Source organism: Spodoptera frugiperda, chromosome 31, assembly GCF_023101765.2.
Source record: "Spodoptera frugiperda isolate SF20-4 chromosome 31, AGI-APGP_CSIRO_Sfru_2.0, whole genome shotgun sequence".
In the NCBI taxonomy this organism is placed as follows: Eukaryota; Metazoa; Arthropoda; class Insecta; order Lepidoptera; family Noctuidae; genus Spodoptera; species Spodoptera frugiperda.
In genome coordinates, this window is record NC_064242.1 from 12,519,333 (window position 1) to 12,538,303 (window position 18,971).

Genomic DNA, 18,971 nt, shown 5'->3' on the forward strand with positions numbered 1-18,971 from the left:
CGATGTTCAATCTTAATATTTATGCCATTGGTCATATTTTTGTGTAATATGATTTCATTTTTGACGATTGGATAGTTTCCTCAGTCAAAAATAAATTTCAATACAATAAGATATTGAAAAAAAAAACACTAACTTTTATTAATAGATCGTTACACGACTTTTTTTAAGTATTTAGAAAGAAATCTGCTATTTAACGTAAAAATCTTATGACGTCATAACGCATTTTTTTCGTACAAAATTCAAAGAAAATATCGTTTTTAACGTTTCAAAAAATGCAACTAAGCAGTTTCCTATATGGTCTGCAAGACACTCGTGTTGCTTGTTGAAGTATTAATTAGTAATATTACTTAATTTTCTAAGCAAAATAAGATGGCAAATAATAATAAATGTGATTGAAAAATCAGTATGAAAAACAACAGCGCCTGATGTTTTTTTAAATTAAAATAAACGTTTTACACGTGTGTGCCAAAATAAGATACTTTAATTAGGCGTTAATTTCAAATAAATATGGACTAATTCAAAAGCCAAACACAGATATTTGAAACGAAATAATTTATTGAAACGTAACAGATAATTAGTAAACAACTAATAAATAATTATAGACTAGAATTTGATGTGAGCGTATTCGAGAACTTTCTTCCAGAATTTGATATCTTTAGCATCAGGTTTGTAGTCTATAGTGATGTTGTCAGCTACGATCGCATAAGCTTGCTTACTTTTGTTGTACTGAGGCCAAGACACACCCAGGGACGAGTCTGGAGTCGGGTTTCTGAAAGAAAAGTATAACGATTTATTTTTTGTCTATCTCGTATCTGCTTGTGTGTCAATAAGCGATTATAAAATAAGTTAGGTGAGAGAGTTATTCTTCGCCTTTTTTTACTTATACGTAAATCATATTGTGTTGATGCAAGATTTAACGTACTCACCCATATTTAGCAAAGTTCGTGAAGATGGTAGCCATTTGCTGAACCAATTTATATTCTCGACTATCAGTTGGCAAAGGGAACTGCAACGATTTAGGATCAAACACATAGAACAAATCATCGAAGTGGGAAGGGCCATTGAGACCGTAGGCAGCGCCTGGCAGACCGTAGAAATTTCTGCTTGAGATACTTTCGAACTTAAAGAGGTAGATATTCCCGACCTGAGGCCAGCGTCTGATAAATCTATGGACATCATATACAAGACTGGCAAAGCCAGCGTAGTTGATGAACTCAGGCATGTTTTCAACACTTATACTCTTATTGCCAAAGTAGAAATCGTTAATTTTATTCCACAAGTAGTAGATGTCATCATTATTTGCCTTCATCAATATTTTACTGGGCACTAGGAGCTCTGGGTACCTGTTGTACCGTTGTATGTACCGATAAGTATCATTCACATAGTACGGTAACATGATCAGCATCTCATATTTAGTGTAACTAAACATAATATCTATGTTGTTAACATTACCACTGTCTAAAGTATCAAAGGGATCTTCACCCACAAATATCTCTTGGCCATAGTCTTCTTCTATTATAGGAGTGAAAGGAGTAAATTTAAACACAATATGAGTTATCGATTCCGATGCAAACAAATATGCAGTCCTGTTCAGCAGTTCCACGGCTGGTAGCTCTTGTAGTGAGACAAGGAGTTCAGCGGGATTTTTAGTTGTAATGTTAAGAGACTTTCCGAGGACAAATGCTCTCTCTACGGTTCTGTAAGGAATGTGAGGGTCCATACTAGGCACACCACTTTGTAATATTGCTTTTTGGAACAGATCTTTAGACATTGGTGAAACCAAGTGATAACCAACAGCAGATGCACCGGCACTTTCACCAAATAGGGTGATGTTTTGATTATCACCTCCAAAGCTTTCAATATTTTCATTCACCCATCTTAATGCTAGGACCTGATCCTTCATTCCAGCATTACCAGGGACTTCTTTTGTTCCTAAAGCAAGGAATCCTAAGACATCTAACCTGTAGTTCATTGTTACGACTATTACATCTTTGGCTACTAAGAAATCTGGTCCGTAAACGTCAACGTTTCCTGAGCCAAATTTAAATCCTCCTCCATGGATGAAGACCATGACTGGTAAAGGATGTTCTGGTGTTAAATCAGGAGTATACACATTGAGGAAGAGACAGTCTTCACTGCCAGGTATAACAACACTGTTGAGTAAATCTATTTGAGGACACACGGAGCCGTGTTGTGTCGCGTTTCTCACTCCGTCCCATGGTTCCGGTGGTTGTGGATCCTTAAATAAAAGACATAGTCATCAATTGCAAGTATACTGTCATACCGCGGTAATTCTCTAGGCGTTATTAGCTATGTCTTTTATAGCTCGATGTAAAGGATTGTCCTATCGCCAAGGACTGAATAGTAGTTTATATTTATAATCAACCTAAGCCTCAAGCCATTTTGTGCTCAATATTTGGCTTATATAAAGATCGCTATCAGTAATTAATTTATGTAAATTCTTTGAGTAAAAATCGTACAAAACAAAAAATATGCTGACCATTTAAATACAATGAAGCAAAAAGTGGTTGTAATCGTGATTCTAAAAATAGTTTCTTGATGTAGTTGTAGATTTCGACTAGAGCATAGTAAACCAGCTCAGTATTTACCTTGGAAATAGGAGTTGGCATTACATTCAATATGTGTAGGAGAGACTGGGGTATCTACGTCACGGGTTGGTTATCACAAAAAAACCGACTTGAAACAACGCTTGCATTGTGTTTCGTTGGGTGAATGAGGTTAAGGGGGGCTCTATTACCTTCCCAATATTCCTAATCCTCGATTCCCCAACAACCCTTAAATTCCTAACCCCCAAAAGGCCACGCACTTGTAATGCCTCTGATGTTTCGGGTGTCCATGGGCGGCAGCGATTGCTTACCATTAGGAGATCCGTCTGCTAGTTTACCGGCTAATACCATAAAAAAATACAGAGTTGATATTACATAGAATACTATCAAAACTAAAAAGCACGGCGTTGAAAGATGTGGTACCTTCACGATTCCTCGCTCTTCATCGGTAACTATGAACCAATCTTCATAATCGAGTGCTGACACAACCAACCAATAAGATAGCTGATCTTGGTCTGGCCAAGGTATATATAATTTTCATCGGAAACTAATCTAATATTCATGTTATAATACTATTTACCTTAAACCTAAGAGAACCAACAGGCGGCTTGGCGTAAGGAATGCCTTTAAAGCTGTAGTACTTCGCTTCACCAGTAACTGTCTCCAATACTTCTCCACGTAAGTGACCTTGAGCCACTTCCACTTCAACGAATTCGCAGGAAATCCATTGTAGAATACTATATAGTAAAAATAAATATGTACGTTTTTTTTATAATAACTATCGTGACATATACTAAATTAATTATTATGTTATCGGCTTACTCACGTACTACTGAAACTTTCAGTAGCAGCGCGACAATCGCCGCGCCGCGCGACAATATGAGCCTCTAGCATGGCTTGAAACTAGTCGAGTTCCTCGTCAAAATAGTACGTGAGTAAGCCGATAACATAATAATTAATTTAGTATGTCTCACGAAAGTTACAATAAAACATACTAAATTAATAAAAAAATCACGGTTTACTTACAAATTAATGGGAAAAAAGCTCTGCTAGTCACAAAGGGACTCTTCATCATGAGCAGCGTGCGCAGCCTACTCTAGGCTGCGCAACGTCGCCGCGTGTTCGCATTAATAATATATGAGTAAACCGTGATTTGTAGTTCATTTACATATGTAGGTAATTATGTTAATAGTAATAAGAAACACTTTACACGAAAAAGTTAATTTAAAATCAGTACAAAATAGTAGTTTTGCTAGTATTTTTTTATCAACCCATTGTTTCTTAATTCATTCAAATAGAAAATTCTTATTACATTAAGCACCTTCAAACAATAGAATAATAATAATCACAGAGGCGAAGAAAAAATTATTTAAAATGAGACTTACCAAGCAAGAAATATAAAAACAGATCCCTTGACTTCCATTGTTGGGCTTGTACTCTGTACTTAATACTTATGTCATATACCTATATAAGTCACTCTTATATACGGCAATTAATATTCAAAATATACACGAGTTATATATATTTATCTGTCAAATATTAACATGCCATAAATTATTATGTAATTTTTCAAAAATGTAATATCATCTTCGATACGGAATTTGATCAGCTCAATGAGTGTAGGGGAGAGTGAGAAAAATTCAGTACAATAGGGTACCTACTGTGCTTAGTTTGTGAAGTACAAGTAGCATATTTTCCGGCAACGCACCTGTGACTCCTCTGGTGTTGCTGGTGTCCATGGGCGGCGTTGATCGCTTACCATCAGGTGACGTGTCTGCAGGTTTGCCACTTATTCCATAAAACAAAAATAAACCACTCGCTCAAAGGAGCATTGGAATGATGAACTGTAAAAATTATAAACATGTAAGTAATAGGGGCAGGGTCAGATAGGGTATTTCGTTAGAATGACTGGTCGGAAAAGTGTTATTGGAATTGCCTATTCTTATTATTGGAGTAAGTCGAAAATGAAACTGGAAAATATGAAATCGATGGCTAATTTAATAATCATAATTAATTTATAGACTTATTCGGAATCACCGAATGTTTCTCCATAGAATGACGTATATAACTCAATATCGCCAAAAATGTCGCTTAGATCAAGTAGCCTTTCGACCATCGACATCGATGTTATGCCCAACCTTCTTACATGGAACTCATAGTAAAGCTAATATAAAATGGGGTCTTACATTGACTAATGATATACTTACTCATTTCTATATTTTTCTAGATACTATAAAAATATTCAGTTCATAATCAAAATACCATTTGAAACCTTAATTAAAATTGAAAGGGTACATTTTCGTCAATTCTCCTTTAAAAGTAATGTCGCATTAACTGGTTTGAATACTCAGTATTAATTATTCGAGCGTTTCTAACGAACGATCTAAATGGGTAGATTGTCTCTTTCAAAAATTCACGGTTATAAAGTGAAACGAATTTTCAAACTGTTATTTGAACAGAAGAAAAATCCTCATTTACAACAAAGTAATTAAAATATGGATGAATTCACAATTTTCACAACTGTTAGAATTTATAATATTTATACTATCTTGTGCCACCGGCTTCGCCCGCATTCCTGTGGAATAAAAAGTATTCTATCACCCAAGTCAGCTCATACCCTATCTGTATACCAAATTTCATCAAAATCCGTTCAGTAGTTTCAGCATGATTGATGGACAAACATCCTAACCAACAAATAAACTTTTACTTTTAAATTTATATATTGGATATGTATTTAATGGATTCAGTCATCAAATACCTATGGCATATGGTTTAATAATTTATTTCATATCCGGAAAATTCTAGAAACTTATATAGTAGTGGCAAGGACATGTAAGAATTGTCAGAACCTTTTTTTTTAAGTGGGGAAAATGATCAGACACGCGTTCTAATAATGTCAGACTCTTACTGACTAAAAACCACCCCGTTCCTACTCCTGCTTTTCGAGCCGGAGCCCCGGTAAACCCTTCTAGGTAGTCCGTAGATTAAATTAGATATCAGTCCTACTGGATCCCATCTGTGGTGGTCTGATGGCTCTTTGAGGCGCGCGCAGAACGCAACGCGCCGCTCGTGGGTCTGGTTCTGGTCGGACGGCGAGCTACCCTTGCTCACCGTCCGCAGACCCATTGTCAGAACTTAAGCAATAAAAAAGCCTTTTAAAAATATATCAAATCAACATTTATTCATTTCATTTATCACAAGAAAAACAACAAATTTTGACAGTGATACAACAAAGCATTCAGAGTGAAACAATAGAAGCCCGAAACTAAATGCTGCATGGATACAAATTGAAAAAAAGTTTGGAGATTGGTCATCAGATTAGTTCGGGTAGATAGGGTGGTGCGCCTGCTCGTATATGCCGTCCCAGAATATAACATCAGCCCTGTTGGGTCCTTGTTTCACTGTCATGGAGTCCGTGAATTCCACGTAGTTTTGGCTCTCAACGTCGAATTTAGGCCAGTTGGCGGCAGGTTTGCTGTAACAAAAATTATAATGTGAATGAAGCTCGTTGGTTGAGTAGCCACAAGTGCGACTGCTGGACAAGGGGTTGTATTACTGGACTTTTTTCGGTTTTTCGAAAGTTTCTCAGTGGTAGCACGGAGTCTGGAATTGTGTCCAGTATATGGCAATAGGTTCACCCCCTATTACATAGGACTTATAACACAAATAGTGATAAGTGGGTGTACATTGTATAGGGTCATTACGTGCCATATTATTTGTTTCTCTGTTTACCCCTTCGGGGATAAAAGGCGGGACGTTGTTGATTATATTTAAAATCTATAAAAATATGAATATGAAGAAATTAATATCGTTAATTAAAATAATATCGTTAGAAACGTACCCAGTAGCTGCGAAGTTGGATATACTGCCTACGAATTGTTTGATAAGAGCGTATTCCTTGCTGTCAGCGCTTACAACCATATTCAAGGGTTTAGGGTCAAACATGTACAAGACGGTGTCTCCGTGAGAAGCTCCTCTAAAGCCGAACTTCTCTCCTTCGTTACCGTACAGGTTCCTGTTTGAAACACTACTGAATTTGAACATGTACGTATCAGTCAATTTAGAAACCTTTTGTGCGAATTTCAAAACATCATATATCATGCAGGAGTGACTGTTGCACTGAACAAATTCTTTCATGTTGTCCACGCTCACTTCTTTGTCTCCCAAGTAATAGTTTTTGATTTTATTAGCTAAGGCCAGTTTTTTATCCTCAATGTCCTCCTGGTACAATATTTTGTTAGGAACGAAAAGTAGTGGGTTCTCTTTGTAGAGGTTCAACAAATAATCAGCGTACTGATTAACAACGATCAGAGCTTCTTGGTCAGAATATCCAATCAAGAGGTCTACTTTGTTGACTAGTCCATTTTCCAAAGCGCTCGTAATATCCTCAGTGATGAACCTATCTTGACCAAAATCTTCTTCAACAACTGGCACGAATGTGGACATTTTCTTCAACAACTGACTTTGCTGTTCTTCAGCAGATGAAACGTAAATCATTTTGTACATCAAATCTTTATAGGGTAGACTTTGGAGGTAAGTTAATAGCTCCTCTTTGGATTCACCATCGTAACCTAATTTTTTGCCAAGGAGCAAAGATTTTTCCTTAACTTTGTATGAGAATATAGCATCACAAGAAGGTACTCCACTAATCAGAGCAGCCTTGTGGAATAAGCCTGTAGACAATGGTGACATCAAGTGATGCGCAATCGCCGCTGAACCAGAACTTAACCCAACCAAAGTGACGCTGTCTGGATCACCTCCAAACGCTGCAATGTTCTTTTGTACCCATTTAAGAAGTAAAACTTGATCTTTTAAACCAGCATTTCCAGGAGCATCTTTAATGCCAAGGTCCAGAAAACCCAATGCATCTTTTCTGTAATTGAATGTAACTACTACCATATCTTCGACCAAGTAATCAGCTCCGTAGAGACTTTCATAATCTCCATCAAAGAAGTAGGCAAAACCAGATATGTAGACCATAACAGGTGCCTTTCCTGTTAAATTGCGAGTGTATACGTTACAGGAGAGACAGTCTTCACTGCCTAAGTTCCAGATGCCACTCAAGGGGCTGTACTGTGGGCACATGGGTCCTAGAGCGGTGGCATCCCTGACGCCTTCCCATGATTCCGGTTCTTCGGGTGCCTGGGAACAATCATCAATAATAAACTAAATAGTGTGATATTTTCAAAAGGTGCTCAATAAACAAATATACATAGGTGTTCAAATTGAAACGATGAGAAATATATACGCTATTATAAAAAAATATGAAATTACCTTGAATCTCAGGTTTCCGACTGGTGGTTTTGCGTAGGGAATGTTTTCAAAACTGTAGAACTGATAGCCTCCCGCGACCGCATCCTGGAGTTTGCCGCGTAACGCGCCCTGTTCCACTTGTACTATGGGAGCATCGCACACTATTGCTTTAAATGTGCTGTAAGTAATACATTGGAATATTGAAGAACTTTGGCTATTGTTGTGCTATCAAATTATACCTAATTCGTAACATTATTCATCTAATCGAATAGACAACGACTCATTTAAGTCAAGCGTGGGTAAAATAAAAATGATTGTTAACTTACCCGAATGCAACGAAGCACAACAGTAGAATATTCATTTTGCTCACTTGAGAGACCAAGTTAGGATACTGCATCGAGGCAGCTACAGCGCTTTTTATACGAAAAATTCGTGTTTACATACCTACAATATGAACATTGTATAATTACACATATGAAAAGCAATTTAAATAATGCACAAATTACAAGGAATTTTTGCACATTCGGGTGTTTAATTGTTTACTCATACCAGTAAGATGGTAACACGATACCTATGGCATATTTAAGAATATTAAATGAATTATATTTAACAAAAATATTTCGACACAATTCATAACTCCCTGTATGGATTGCCATAAAATAAGTTCACCACCTATTATACGTGACTTTCCAGTGAAATATGGGTCTTATTGTGTAAATCTGTCCTCTCGCACCTCTTCAACGGTTAAAAAGTGTAACGTTATGTTTATTAAAAACCCTTTACTTGACCCTTACTTGTACATCTCTGCCTATCATTTTGCAAAATAATATTACAGCTTGATGGCATGATTAGAACTAAAGTTATAATTATTTTAATTCTGTGACGCGGTGGCCGGTTTCAAGGTCAGAATAGATCATAAAAAGGACAGCCGACTGAGCAAACCAGTTCTCAGATGGAGACTACGCAACAGGAAGCGGAGCACCTACTAACACCATGATGAAAGTGGTAAAGATGACCTGATAAAAGGTTCTGGATACAGGTTGTTTACAACCAGTTACCTCACCCACCCACTAAATCCTATTTGGGCGGTACAGATACGGTGGAGTGCGGTGATATCTTTTAGAAGATACATAAGAATAACTGTCTCGGATCCCGCAACAGGAGTGCGGTAGAGCCATGCCTCGGCACGAATGGGCCGGCTTGACCGAAGTGATACCAAGGCCTCACAAAAAACCGATACGAAACAACGTATGCGTTGTGTTTCGTGGTGTGACTGACGTTACCGGAGTTATCATAATTACCCATTTTTTCCCCAATCTTCCCAATCACCGATTCCCCAACAACCCTAAAATTCCTAACCCCCAAAAGACGGGCAAAACAGTTGTGACGCCTCTGGAGTTGCCCAAGGGCGACGGTGATTTCTTACCATCAGGTGATTTCAGGCGTTTACCGGATTATATCATAAAAAATAACGATTAAAAATAACGAATAGCCTAAATCCAAAGAATCCTACAAAAAAAAAAAATGGTTCAATAAGTTTATTATTGTAAAAAGATAGCAATTATATTAAATTAATTATTGTTTATACAGCATGTTACTATCGTGGGTTAAGAATGTATCAAGGTTATCTCCTATTAATTGTTTGCTTTGCAGTTAGTAACAGACTATACAATTTTTCTCGAAAATATCAATATTGATGTTGATAGTCTATTTGTAGGTATGAGGACACGACAGATGCCAGAATTGTTCGTTCTTTTCAGACGTATTTAGATAAAATTTTGGTTGTTGAATATTTTATTTAAAAATATTGCCAGTAAGTCATTTTAAATTAAATAATTGAGGATATCTCACGTACCTAATTACAATTCGATAAGAAACAAAACTATCAGACGTCATTCTAGTCATTTTAGTGGCTAATCTTTGCTCTAAAAACAGGTCCAATTATCATTATTAGAATGACTAATGAATAAAATAGAGATGGTACCTACGTAATACAAAAATATTTAGACAAATGTTTAACCTCCTGAGTACTGAAGTTCTAAATTTAGGACAACCAAAAAAATAAAATATTTTACCGAAGTGCACCAGTTTAGCATCAAGTTTTTTTCGTGAAACGAAACGTTGTAATTTTTAGTGTCTATATGGTAAGATATCATGTTGTAAAAATCAAATCAATAAACGAAAATATCATACCCTCGGACTCAGGAGGTTAATTTAAAATTACTGTAACTTATTATTATTTCTGGTCTTTCTAGTTTATTTATTATGTATAAACCAACTATTAATAAAATAAAAAATAGAAATAGTACCTAGCATAAAAACATATATTTGGAGAAATATCATGTAAAATTTTATTATTAAACTTATTTTTGCAGCAAGATGTATTGTGCTGTTTATAGTACTGAACTTTTTATCGGTAAACTAGTTGGCAAATCTTTTTAAGTAAGCGCTTTTTCGCTTATCGAATCTATTCTCTAATTCAACGTCTACAATGATCTTTAATTTTAAAGGTTAAAATTCAAACCTTTTCAACCGTTTAAGAATAATAAAGTCTAATTCTAAGTCTTCTTTTTTAAAATTTTCAATGTCTATGTTGAATTCAATTTGTAATAAATTAGGTTTTTTTGGTATAAGCCTGTAAACGAGCAGACGGATCATCTGATGGTAAGCAATCGCTGCCGCCCATGGACACCTGAACAAGTACGTTGCCGGCCTTTTAGGGGTTAGGAAGTAAAATAATGTTGGGGAATCGAAGATTGGGAAGATTGGAAAGGGGGGTAATTGGGCCTTCAGTAACCTCACTCACACAACGAAACACAATACATACTTATGGTGCATGGTCCGGTGTAAAATTCCCTTAACCAGAATGGAATATACAGAGCGTCATATAATGGAAGTAATACTATATTATTTTAAATCTACGTTTTCCCAAACAGAGCATTGTTGTTTGAAATCCGAACTGGTAAATCTAGCGTTATTTTTTTTACACATTAATGGAATTTACTCACGTTTTCGTCCAGGCTCAATTTATGTGTGTGTGTTGCCAGTAATAAATTTTCCATATTACTGCGAGGGCTCTGGACCTCAGTGAGGACCAAGGTCAACGCTAGAGGTCTTTGTACTCAAAGGGATAAGTAATCAGTAAGCCAATACACGAAATTGATATTTTTCTCTGAATCTCGAAACTTATTGAGGGACTTGATATACCTAATGTTGTAAATTGAGGAAGTTACTCTGTGTCGTGTTTGCGAATAAACTATTTGGATTATCGATTATCTTGGAAGTTTTTACGCTAAAGAGTAACCAGTACTGATATTTTTTTAAATATTAAAATACAATCCGTATTTCTTATATCTGCATTATCCACAACTTTTCGCATATCGGATAAAATGTTACATTTCGGATTTCAAAATCTTCGAACAGTTGTCTGAATGTAAAAACGTCTGCACATAATATAAGTTTTATTGTAGTGCGCGCGGAACTAGTCGGCCAGTCCTAAGGTGGCGACAGGGGTGATAGGGGGTATAGGATGGTCCAACGGCTTACAACGCATATGAGATGTGACAATAATGATCAATCTCCAGACATCAACGTCAACAATAATTGTTAAATTAATGAAAATAATAAATAAAAGACAAATTAACTTTTTAAAGTTTACCGCGAGCGGCCAACTAGTATCGCGCGTACTATAAATCAATCTAATTCTTTAAAGACTTTATAATTTTCCAACAAAGTTACAGGTTCATCCATCCATCTACATTTGACAATTAAAATACCTAGATGAACTTATTCTCTACGTAGTTACTTTTCCGTATCCTGGTACAGAGGCGCCCTCTAACCGAATAATACCGTTCACTTACTATGGTAATGAGCAATCTGAGGACATGCCAGGATTTGTGCACCCACCTGAGGAAATAATACATCATGTTGATTTAAGATGGCGAGACAACGGTGCAATGAATTCTAACTTAAATTGTTCAAAACATTTTGGGTGTATATGGCATTTATTATGCAGTTTTGGTTGTTAGAACTGTTTTGTTTGCCTGGTAATAGGTAGGAGAGTAATCAGGTTTATATTCTCAACAATTTTAATGAATGGCTTATGTGTCAAAAACTATTGAACGGATTTAGATGCAATTAGATTGGATGCAAGTTTGGGAGAGTTATGCTCCGGCACTGCTGGGCCGGTTCGTCCAAAGTGATACCATGGCCATATAGAAAACCGACGTGAAACAACGCTTGCTTTGTGTTTCGTTGTATGAGTGAGGTTACCGAAGGCCCAATTACCCCCTTCCCAATCTTTCCAATCCCCGATTCTCCAACAACCCTTAAATTTTTAACCCCCAAAAGGCCGGCAACGCACTTGTAACGCCTCTGGTGTTTTGGGTGTCTATGGGCGGCAGCGATTGCTTACGATCAGGTGATCCGTCTGCTCGTTTACCGGCTTATACCATAAAAAGCTATTTCTATAAATACACTTTACAATTTCTAGAATTAATCTGACGATGAATAGTTCATCTTTAATCGGAGCATGTAATCCAAGTAGTGGCCTTGTCGATTGTTTTGGCAAAGGTTCGTTTTATCAATAGGTAGCATCTTGTCACCAAGCAACGTATACGCCCTAATTTGATATTCCGTTGAAAAGTTTACATTGTAATTAATTAGGGTAAGGTTCAATTTACAATAACATGTAGGTAATTGATATTTAGTATTTTTTTTACATTTGTGTTGTACATAAATTAAGAACAAAATGAAACAAAAAAATATCGTTCAAGAAAGGTTCTATTTACTGATGAATTCTGAGAATAAGATATGAGAAGTTATAATAAAGGAATATCTAGATTATTGGATTAGATATGTATGCGATGAGTTTGAGCCAAAAGCGTAATAGTTAATAGGTAAATGATTATACAAGCTAGAGCAGCCAACATACAAATTAAGTAAGAAACTGTCACATTTAGAATATTATTAGTATGATACTCTATAGACATATTAAATACATATAAAGACATCGATTAATTAATTCTAATGACCTACATTTACAGACATATTTAGCAGCTAAAGTCCAAAAAACACGAAAACTAAGCGTAATGAATATTTGTACGTTCTTAATACCAAAAAATAAGGAAAAAAATGTCCCGAGGGACTAAGAAATTATTCAACAAAAATGTTCATTAATTAAATAATAAAACTCGATGGAAACTGTCGTTAAAATTAATGAAACAGTACGAAAACTCAATAAAACATTCATCTTCAAGTTTTTTAAGTACTTACCTACTTTTACTTTTAATTTTTATCCTGCTAAGAGTTTTATTTGAACCATTTTTCGTGGGTCTATTAATAAAAGTGTTGCGAATTTTGTCTATATCCCTTAGTACCTACCTACCTAGTGTGCTTTCAACTAAACTCAAACTTGTGGTACTGATTGGTAACAGATTTTTATGATTGGGTAGTTTCCTCAGTCAAAAATAAATTATTTCGGCTTTTCAGCACAATAACATATTAAAAAATAATCACACTTTTAAATTAAAGATTAGCGTAAAAATATGATGACGTCATAACGCACTACTTCATATAAAATTGAAAGAAAATATCGTTTTAGACGTTTCGACAAAAGCATTGAATTTGACTAGCAGGAAACGACCTGATTATCAAAATACTAAGTATGTACATTTTAACTCAATGTAAGTCCATGATTAAGAAATCAAAACATTTATATTTCAACATCTCCTAAGAAATCATAAAAACAAAAGTAGTTTTCCAAGTAAACATCAAACGAAATCTCACAAAATATCAGATTTCTAACTAAAACCAATTCTAGAAATTTCATTATTTCATAACTTTGCCGGGAAAGGTAAAAGCAATTGTGTGTTTCATTCGATGCGAAGGCTGGATAGGTAAACTTTGCAATAATTCTAGAAGTATCTTATTCCGTTGTGCCATTAAAATGCTGTCTAATTGCCGTAGAGCCCTGCCGTCTATACTGGAGCGTGGTCCAAGTTATAAGACGTAGCGGAAACAAGCAGGATCTTAATTAAGCAAGTTTATTTCTAGATTTGCATATTATAATTTTTGTGTTGCAATAAATCCAATTATTATCCAGGTAGTGAAAATTAAGAAACAAGAGTGTAAGGGTAAAACTTTCAAAGGATATGTGCTTAGTAGGAAGCATACAACTAAACTCCAAGATGCAAAGTTTATACAGGTATCAACTTAGAATAGAGTTTTTAATATGACATTTAATAAAATGGAAAATGCCCTTATTGAGACAATGTTCAATAAGTCTACTGAGATCAATGATTATATATTTTAGATCTGAAAATACCTCTTGCAACTTTCTGTCTGCTTCCAACAGCTCGCTCAAGACTTGTACCACAGTCACCGCTGACCGTCGTTTTAGCATAGTAATGGGAATATCCAGCATTACACCGTGCTTACCAACGTTAGTTATAACGAGATTTCAGTGCGCTTCGACGGGAACCATTATAATTAATCGCTTCTCTTCGGGCAAGGCTCCAGTCTAGATCAACTTGGAAAACTTTTGCCTTTACTGAAATGTAACGCTCGTGACATCATGGGTTAAGAGGAGATTGTTGGTTGTATGGGAGCTGTGAAACATTTTATGTTAAACTTGTTCTAGTACCTTTGTTTTCTGTGGTGTTAGGCTCTGACAATTGAGAAGCTATTCGAGCAGTCAAACCTGTTACATCATCTCATCATACATCTTGCCTTCTGAAAGAGATGGTGATCTTTTTAACCCTTTTTAGTTTAGTTTTAGTAGTTCATATAAGGCATGGAATTGTATACAAATAAAAGTTCTTTAGAGTAAAAAAGGGAAGTGTAATTTTCATCAAATACCGACATTATCCAAAACTCCAGTCTTAATACAAACAAAAAACCTCTTGGTTCCATTAGAATAATCTGCCGCATTAATGAAGGATCTCCTCAAGTAACACAATTCCGAGTTGTTTCCTCCATAGGACAAAAAGTGACGGAATTTATATTTTCTATACACCTGAGGACGACCTGACAAATGTCGCTCATATTGTTGTGGTTCTCCGTTCACCACAGTCCATAGGGAGCGATAACAACTTATATTTCAATCTCTCTCAGGAGTTATCCGTGTTTTATAAAGAAAAATCTTTGGTTGTTGTGCCTTCAAGGGTTTGTGGTATAAATATGTATATTGTTTTTTAAATATGTTTAGGTATGATGATTCTTTTTTTTATCTAATTGTACTTGTAATCAGTAACAACTTTTACCTTTTTTGAGCTCTTATAATCTAGCTACGTAAGTGTGGGAGAGTCATGCTTCGGCACAAATGGGCCGGCTCGACCGGAGTGATACTAAGGCCTCACAAAAAACCGTGAAACAACGTTTGCGTTGCGTGAGGTTACCGCAGGCCCAATTGCCCCCTTTCCCAATTTTCCTAACCCCCAAAAGGCCGGCAACGCATTTGTAACGCCTCTGGAGTTTCAAGTGTCCATGGGCGGCGGCGATTGCTTACCATCAGGTAATCTGTTTGCTCGTTTAACGGCTACACTTTTTTACTTATTATTGGGCAGAGCCGATATTTTGTGTCACAGTTCACAACCACATTATGGCATCTCCTCTTAGTACTTACTTCACGATTCAAACAATCAAACTTCACCCTTATTACATTAGAAAAGAGGTTTACTTATGTGGTTACATTACTAACAGAATTTTACAAAGCTAGCCTTATTTTCCTCTCGTATCCCTATCCTTTTAGCAGCATTTTAATTTACTAATGCGTGCTCTTTGATGCGTCTGATCCGCTTTCAAATCACCAGCTTGGAATCTGAATCTCTTTAATCTCGCGGCCTAAGCTGCTTTTAAAACATTACTCAACAAACATGCTAAGGAACTGCAACTGACTGAGTTTTGGTTGCCGAAAGCTAGTGATTAGATTTGGTGTTAGATCTTTGTTATACTAGTAAGTTGTTGATTTTAAGTGTTATTATTTTGTGATTAGGTCGAAAATCTATTGAAAGTGATTGTTTAGGGTAGTTCGTTGTGTTGGCTCTACTAATACAAAAGAATTAATTATGACCTAAGTTGACAATCAAAATATTAATAAATTAGTAACTTTAGTGTGGTTTCAGCCGCACTCCTCGGCCCATGTTGGACGTAGCGACATGTTATATAGCCTATAACCTTCCTCAATATGAAGGAAACTGGACTATATAAAACAAAAACATTTTTTCAAATCGAATCAGTAGTTCCAGATATTAGCGCATTCAAACAAAGAAACAAACTCTTCAACTTTATATTTTAGCACATAGATAGATAGGTATAGCGCAAGAAAACTTGAAGTTCCTGACTACAGAAGACACGGATTTAAAAAAGCAGTCGTTCAATTAAGAAATCATTAAAAAAAAGATAAACAATCGCAACAACAACGTGTTTCCACGAATCGTTAATTAAAACAAACTTCCGAAATCCTACGCTAATGATACAGCAGTACCATACAGCAATCAAAACACATTTTGTTTACACAGAACTCAAAAATAAACACGACAAGATATTGTCTTACCAATTATTACAATCACAGTACGGGATCCGAGTTGTCTACACGTGTCAAATATCTACGATTTATGTTTAGCCCTCCTAGCGATAAATTCACAATATCTCGCGAAGGGAGTGCCGAGGGACCACCGACCTCTGTCAATGGAGGTCCAAGGACGAACTGGATTTCAGTATCGTATCATGGAGATGAAATAAATATAATCACAGTTATTTTGACACTTTGGATATTTATTTGGAGCTGTTGTGATTCAATGGTAGGTGTTTTAAGTGTAATGGACAAAAAATCGGATATTCTATCTCTTACAAATCTGTTCACACTAAAAATGGTGTTATATTTTGAGTATCACAGATAGATACAACGTGAGCGGGTTCAACTCTACAGATTGTTGTTTCGGGTCTGGGTGTCATGTGCATGTGATATTGTATGTTTCTAAACGCACCCACGACATAGGAGAAAATCCTAGTGTGGGGCAACATTATAAAAAAAATGTACATACGTATAGTTAAGAGTGTATCACGAAGCCATTTTCTGATTGATTTTAATGAACGTGATATTAAACGTTTTATTTAACTACCATATTCATATAAGCACCTACTACATATTACATAAAAACGATGGTCCCAGCAAATATTCCCACACATCCCAATAATCTTGGATCAGGAATTCGTCTAAAAATAAAGGAAACCTTCCGTGATATTATCGTTGAATGCCTCGCGATGAGTTATTTTGTCAGAGAAATGTGACGATTTCGATATCAGGTGGTGACAATTTGCGGGATGTGGGATTAATTCCCGCGCCCCGCGTCCCGCATTGAAGGACTGACGCCTGAATGTAATCAGGAAGACGTTATGCCTCCTTGCACGGCTGCGGAGCTGCTTTTATTATTTTCAATGATAAATTGTCTTTCACGGCTTATATTTATTTTTGGAGAGTAATGAAAGTATGTCTTATTGACAAAGTGTGGTTACTGTACCTACATATAGATATGAGGTTTAATTTTCTAATAAAGATTGTAATAGATTTTGTGACTTATATAGTGTCCTACGTTAATTTTATGTGCAATAGGCGCACTAGTAGGTACATAGTAAACGGGCGTTCGGCGCGTCGCGTTTCTCGCGCGCCTCGAAGAGCCACCAACAACCACAGATGGGGCTCAGTAGGGTTGGTGTTGATCTGGAGCTGCGGATTACCTAGTGATTAACCGGGGCTCCAGCTCAAAAAGCAGGAATAAGAACAGGGTGGTTATTAGTCAGTAAGAGTCTGATAATCCGTCTCGCCTTGCTCAAGGCGGGAAAAGTTGTTAGATGATTTTTCTCCCTTAAACAAAAAGTGTAGCTTTAAGTAAAACTATAGGAATCGTACAAAGTATGTAACATGGCCTATAAGTATATGCCTTTCGTCGGAATTAAAAGTACCCTTCCGAAAACAAATGAGACGAAAGACAATTAGGGCCGTCAGATTTCACGTGAACAAACTTTTGTTCCCGGAATAACAGATTCAGCAAGAAAACAACGGACAAATTGGAAAGTCACCGCTCCAATTACTGGACTAAGCTGGATTTTGAACACGGAACTGGAACTGTGAAATGGGATCAAATTTCCAGTTGGAAGTCAGCAAAGGCACGTCATACGGGCTCCTAACTGGATATTCCTCAACTGGAACATATCCTATCCAATTTTCCATTTGAGTTCATACGATTACAGTTTCCATTGGCTGCGATGTCGCCAATAAACAAGCTCGAATATTGGACGTGTGACGGCTGATCGATCCAGGTTGTGAGCCGTGAATGATGCTGATATTGTGTGTATCCTACGTTACTTTGTCACTATCTGGTGGTCGATATTTGGGCATATTTAGTTCTCGTAAAATTAGGCAAATGTAGCAGAATGTTTATTAAATTTTCGGTATACATTTTCGATTTTCGTGTCCTTCAAAAATAATCTGTTCATCAAAAACATTAGCTACTTGTATTACAATGGAGAAATCGTAGTCAACATCATCTTGAGCACCTCCAGCAGTGCACCATTGTGTTCCATCTTCAGCTCTTTGTTTCCAACCACTGCCAGCCACCCTGCGGTAATCGTCATTCCACCATCTAGTGGCAAGACAATGGTGTCTTGCCACTAGATAGTAGTGTATGGACACTACCTAAGTTTGTGTTGACGTTGTGGTTTCAACTCCTTCGTCATTAGTTCTCCGTAAAATGTAATCAATCAAGTAGTATTTAGTTCAAGTATTAAGTCAAATATTGATAAACATTGACATAAGAACATTGCAATTTTAATTATTATGTTATCGGCTTATTCACATAACTGTTTGACGAGGAACTCGACTAGTTTCAAGTCATGCTAGAAGCTAATAAAGCTAATCTAGTTGATAGTAATAAATATAATTTAGTTTTTACGTCAACAACACTAATACCTATTGTTATTGCACTGCTAAAACCAAAAACGCACTTAGATACAGCCAATTAGTAAAATAATGATATTTGAATAGATAGATATTTCCATTAATTATTCCGACTAGATTAAATAAATGTCAAAGGATTTCATGTTAATTTTGTTACACGTTCGTAATTACATTAGCAAATAAGCACGATCATA

General features: G+C 36.2%; 2 protein-coding genes across 5 annotated transcripts in view; one reads left to right on the top strand and one right to left on the bottom strand.

Moving 5' to 3' along the window:
- Nucleotides 1-18,971, top strand: part of LOC118276239 (uncharacterized) — a 276,416-nt gene that overhangs the window by 122,039 nt on the left and 135,406 nt on the right. The window lies entirely within an intron of this gene.
- Nucleotides 533-8,285, bottom strand: LOC118275979 (neuroligin-4, X-linked-like). Its single transcript, XM_050707192.1, has 7 exons — nt 8,147-8,285; nt 7,842-7,998; nt 6,409-7,709; nt 5,887-6,042; nt 3,148-3,304; nt 927-2,239; nt 533-769 (listed from the first exon to the last, which is right to left on the bottom strand). Exons 1-7 carry the CDS (start codon nt 8,215-8,217, stop codon nt 604-606), a joined length of 3,321 nt encoding a protein of 1,106 aa, XP_050563149.1. The 5' UTR covers nt 8,218-8,285; the 3' UTR covers nt 533-603.